Source organism: Fragaria vesca, linkage group LG7, assembly GCF_000184155.1.
Source record: "Fragaria vesca subsp. vesca linkage group LG7, FraVesHawaii_1.0, whole genome shotgun sequence".
Classification (NCBI taxonomy): domain Eukaryota; kingdom Viridiplantae; phylum Streptophyta; class Magnoliopsida; order Rosales; family Rosaceae; genus Fragaria; species Fragaria vesca.
In genome coordinates, this window is record NC_020497.1 from 3175225 (window position 1) to 3180740 (window position 5516).

The window sequence follows — 5516 nt, forward strand, 5'->3', positions numbered from 1 at the left end:
ATCCACCGGGGAAGGATGTGTGGGGATATCCACTAGTTGTGTTTTCTTGCCTTTCCGCTATTTCTTTTTGTCTTAACCGCCAATATTCTTTTCTAGGCCCCGGTGACATAGTACTTGAATTTACCTCCATAATCTTTTCTTCTCTCTCTTTAATACGATCTTCCCTCTCTTGGAGTTTGAAGTACTCATTCCGAAGATCCATATGTAATCGCATATGTTCTCGTTGTTGTTGCTCTTGCAATTGTTTTGGGTATGCCTCGTCGCATTTCTTCCTCGATTGCAATATTGATGATTGGTTGGTTGCAATTATGACAATAGCGGATGTCATGGGACACACATCTTTGGCCGCCTTCTTTCCTTTCCGGGCGGCTTCTTTTGTTGCCTTCCTTCCAATAGGCCTCACATTTGGATTCGGGGGTATCTCATCACTATCTTAGGCCAAGTTGATAGCAGGTTCATCAACTTCTTCATGTTGAGTTGATTGTGAAGCCATCCTTTCACAATCAGCTCCCGTTAATGGTGACTCATGCATCTCCATGTTGCTAGGAATGTCTTAGAACATTTGAAATCCTTCCACAACGGCGTAGCAATCTTGCGCCTTGAACTCGCTCTTTTGTTTCTTTCCTTTGATCCTTGTCATCTCTTGCTTCTATATATTTTGTGTTCTTTTGTAATACAAATTAATAAATAAAACTACAATCAATAAGATGTATGACATACAAGATAATTTATTGATAAGTAAATATTTATCGAAACATATATAAAAAAAAGTTTAACATTCATACCTCATCAACAAGACATGAACCACTTTTTACCCAAGCTTTAGCTTGCCTTATCGCACAATGCCATTGAAACAATTCTATTTTTAGAGATTTCCACCTCCCTATCATTGCACTTGTTGTTCGAGGGTAGGCATTCGGAAAATTGGTGAAGTAGTGCTTGTTGAGAACATTATCCCATAATTGCGCTTTCTTTTGATTGGTGCCCTTTTCCGCATCGTGACTAACAAATCTCCAAGACTTGCACAATTGGAGGTCTTCATCGGCTTCCCAAAGTTTTCTATCCGAAGTAGATCCACCGGCCATGAATTGAAACGATAAGGAAGATGAAAGCTATAGGAGAATGAAAGAAAATATATATAGAACTATGGATCACAATTTTTTGTGTGAGTTGAAAAAAATAATAGGAAGGTGATATGTATTTATAGGATTTGTATAAGCACTTTTATATTTTTTTCCTAACCGTTGGTAGCTTTTTTATTTTTGAGAGTTTTTTTTTACCTTTGGCAGCTTTTTTACCCGTTGGTAGGTTTTTTTCTTCTAACCGTTGGGTTTGCAACGGTCAAATGACCTGAGCCGTCGATCTGTTTTTTTTAAATGAGCCAATGGTCTAGATCAAAGGACCGTTGCATTTAAATTCCTCGGAACGAGCCTAGGTGCTGATGCGTGGCCCAAGCGAGCAGCCCAACCCCTGCTACGCGTTGGACACGCGCAAGACGCGCTGCCATTCGTCCGTGCGCCGAACGCGCTTGTCTTCTCGCGTGCCCCAGCTCCACTTGCGCTCTTCACGTGGTTGTCGTCAGCCTTGCGTCATGCAGGGACCAGCATTTGGGCTAAGCTAGAGAAGGAAGGCTTGGGTCTTCATTTTTCTTTGCCTGGGTCATGGGTCTGACCCAGGTATTAACCCAATGAAAGCGTGACGTGGTTGGTTAAGGTGGTTAACTAACAACTTTGACGTCATGGGTTCAAATCTCATTGACATATGTAGGGTGTGTGAGTTATTTAATAAAAAGTTTTTTAAAAAAAAAAAAACCCAATGAAGGCTGAGTCTTAAATTTTTTCAGGGGTGAACCTACTTTTTTCTTGTTGGGTCTTCCTCTGATGTGGAAGAAGGCCTGGGTTAGGCTTTTCCAACGTGCCCTTCTTTCAATCCAGCTGATGGAATCATGGAATATGGACTTTCTTTCCTACGTTTTATTTTTATTTGGTTAAAGATACTCTTCTACATTTTATGGTTCAACTACATTTATGGTCAACTTCATGAAGCCAAATTCGTTACTGATCGACTGGCGAACTATGACCATGAGCATCTTGCACCATATGTATAGCTGCCTTTCTCTTTGTGTTATTTTCTTTTTAAGTTATTTTCTTTTTTGAACTTAAAACAAAACGAAGAACAATAATTGCATCCGCAATTTAGTACAGAAAGATTATAAACATTTCCACGTTGTAACGCATTTTTTCCATGATATATTTTCTTGTTATACGTAGTTTAGTACCGTAAAGTCATAAACATTTCCATAAACACTATGTTCCTGCTTATAAGCTGGGATCATTTCTAGAAAACATTTGTTCATGCTTCCCTCAATTAGGTGTTCTTCTTTTGTTCGACACATCCCTCATATAGGTGTTAGTTCAAATCTTTATCACAAAAGAATCCCAAAACCACAAGATAATACTCTCTTAATCATCATGCCCCAATAAATAATCAGTTGTCTTATACATTAGGTAATGCCAAACACCAACCAAAAGGGACCAACCACACCCCAAAACGCCGTCGTTTACACCATAATCCTCCACCGTTTAACCCCAGGAAACTATTAACAATGATAAAGACTATATAAGGCTACCAACGACAAAAAACAGAGTGCTCTGCTTTTGGGTTTTGCCTTTTCCAACTTGTCCAATCTCCAATCCCTCGATCAAAAACCCACCAAAGATTCAAGCTTTCTGCACCAAAGGGTCCCCGAATCGAAACGCAGAAACGTTTGATTCGTGAATGGCGAGCCTCTATGTGAAAGCTGTGCCTCCTGCGGATCTGAATAGGAACACAGAGTGGTTCATGTACCCTGGGGTTTGGACCACCTATATTCTCATCCTCTTCTTCTCTTGGCTCCTCGTGCTCTCGATCTTTGGCTGCTCTCCTGGCATGGCTTGGACCATTGTCAATCTCTCTCATTTCTTGGTATGTTTATATCTATGTTGTATCTATCAGAATATGTAACAATTGTGTTTGTGAAGATGTGCTCTTTATAGTTTTGGATGTGTGTTGCTGGCTTTGGTTGATTGCTGTGTTCAATTGGGTTTTTGGGTTTGTGAAATTTTTTGTTTTGGTGATTAGAGGGTGTTTGATTTGATGGTTGCATCAATCAAGTAATTAGCTTTTAGTTGAGTTTTGTGGAGAACCCATGTTGCAATTGCTTAGGTCGTTGATGGTTTGTGTTTCTATGTATGTGATTAGGTTTATGTTGCATTATTCTACATGGGTTTTGTATGCGGTAGCTGGATTGGGGGCATTTGCAGTGTTTTAGTAATTTTGTTGACTGAAGATAGGATTTGCTTCAATATATTAGTTCTAGTCGCTGTGAGCTGGTGGATGTTTATGTGGTTTAGCTAAGAAATGAGGTCAATCTTGTGGAGACTTGTTGCATGGATATAGGTTAAATCAATATTTAGTTTAATTGCTTTGATCGATTATAGGATTGTGGAGAAACTGCATTTACTGAGCTGTGTTATGAGACTTAGCTAGGTTTTTGGAAGGACAAAGGCATCAAAGGATACCAAACTTATCGTATGGGTTGGCCGTTACATATACATCTAGCAGTTTGTTTACTGGTTGGGGCATTGACATTGTCAATCTTATCAGAACATGTTTTTTGTTCACTTCTCAGAAACTCAGAAAGTGCTCGTTGTGCCTCTTTTCTGGGACTTGGGGGTGCAGGAAATAGTCAGTTTTTATTCAATATGTAGGAAGTATACAAATAGACAAACTCTGATTTGGAGGTCGGTGAATATCATTTTTCTAATATAATAAGGGATCAGATAGAAGAAACATTGCTCCTTATCGAATTGATGCACATAGCATCAGTTTTAATTTTGAATCTGTTTACTTAGCTATAAGCTTATAAACTACTTTAAGGTCTTTCACACAGGCATCGTTCAACAACATTTTTACCATGTACCACTCTATGCTTTATTTGTTGTTGTCTTTGCGCCAGTACAGCCTTTGTATAGAACACTTCATTCTTCTGCTGTGTTAGTGTGACCTTTCAATACTAGGTTACTGTTATTCACATCTCCATTCTATATTGAGGAGTCTGATTCTTGCCAGGTAACTTATCAATTCTTCCACTGGAAAAAAGGAACTCCCTTTGCCGAAGACCAGGGGATCTACAATGGACTGACTTGGTGGGAGCAGATGGATAATGGAAAGCAGCTCACCCGCAACAGGAAGTTCTTGACAGTTGTTCCCGTGGTGCTGTAAGTTTATTTTTATGATGCTGCAAAGTTTTGCTAGATCGCTCCTGTCACTCTCCCTTCTTCCCTCTGCATGCATATGCCTAGTTTATCAACTCAGTATTCCAGATATGCGTACTATGCACACACTTGATAATTCAGTTGAGAGACTGTTCAACATCAAATGAGTCATGTTAAGTAGATCATGAATTTAGTATGGGTTTGATATGTGAGAAATCTGCACAGTAGCATACACCAACTCAATTATGAGCAGAATTTGTCAGATCCACCAACAATGGCAAATTAGTTTGCAAGGTATAACAGGAGTCAGACTCGATGGACATGGATTCTTAAAAAAGAAGAAGAAAGATTTAGCTAAAACATAACTCAGTAGGTTTAGATAGCTTATTTTCAGAAGTCGATTAGAAGCATTTGTAGTCTCAAAAGACCGGTAAGTTGTCTTTAATGGCACTGCTGCTTACGCATCACTCATGTAAATATGCAAACTCTAGTTTTTCTAGGTGCAACACATACATAATTTTTTCAGTTATCAATGCGGTTCTTGAGGATGTTAATTTTATTTAGTATTTTGTTTTGAAAACTTCTTCACATAAAAAACCGTGTGGTTCTCATTTTATTTTCCTTTCTTTTCTGCTAGGTACTTGATAGCTTCACACACAACTGACTACCAGCACCCGATGCTCTTTCTCAACACTCTTGCAGTCATTGTTCTAGTGATTGCCAAATTCCCCAATATGCACAAAGTCCGAATTTTTGGAATAAATGGAGATAAGTGAGTGGGCTTTTCATTGGGTTTGACATGTTCAAAAGTCACATATCATTCTCTTGTTCTGATGAACAGCTACTTTGTATAGAATTAGAACTGGAGGGATGCTCAAATATATAATGTTCTTTTTTGTGGTTTACTGCTTTTCAAGCTGTGCCTCCTAGATGTTGAAAGAATAATTGTATTGAGTTATTTGTACAGTAGCGAAGTTTTAATGTATCTTGACACCACTTTGTTTTACAATTGAGCAAATCACATGTTTTGACAAGTGTTTCTCTTCATCATCTCCGTTTTGATTGATAGATTTTCACTCTGTAAACTGTGTCAGTTCCTCAAACCGAACAATACTAAACTGTGTAGATAAAATGTCCATGGCAGACGAAAACCAAAACTGTGTAGAAATTTGACAGGGGTGCAGGTATGATATGATAGCCAGGTATGTAAAGTTTACTTGATTGATTTCCTTTTGTCGGAGAAGTAATTTTCTCAGCATT

General features: G+C 38.6%; 1 protein-coding gene across 1 annotated transcript; it reads left to right on the forward strand.

Annotated features, from left to right (window-relative positions):
- Nucleotides 1–2621: 2621 nt before the first annotated feature.
- Nucleotides 2622–5302, forward strand: LOC101305401 (ORM1-like protein 3-like). The gene is made up of 3 exons (XM_004306596.1): nt 2622–2964; nt 4111–4259; nt 4894–5302. The coding sequence occupies exons 1-3, from the start codon at nt 2779–2781 to the stop codon at nt 5030–5032; spliced, it is 474 nt and encodes a 157-aa protein (XP_004306644.1). The 5' UTR covers nt 2622–2778; the 3' UTR covers nt 5033–5302.
- Nucleotides 5303–5516: the final 214 nt, after the last annotated feature.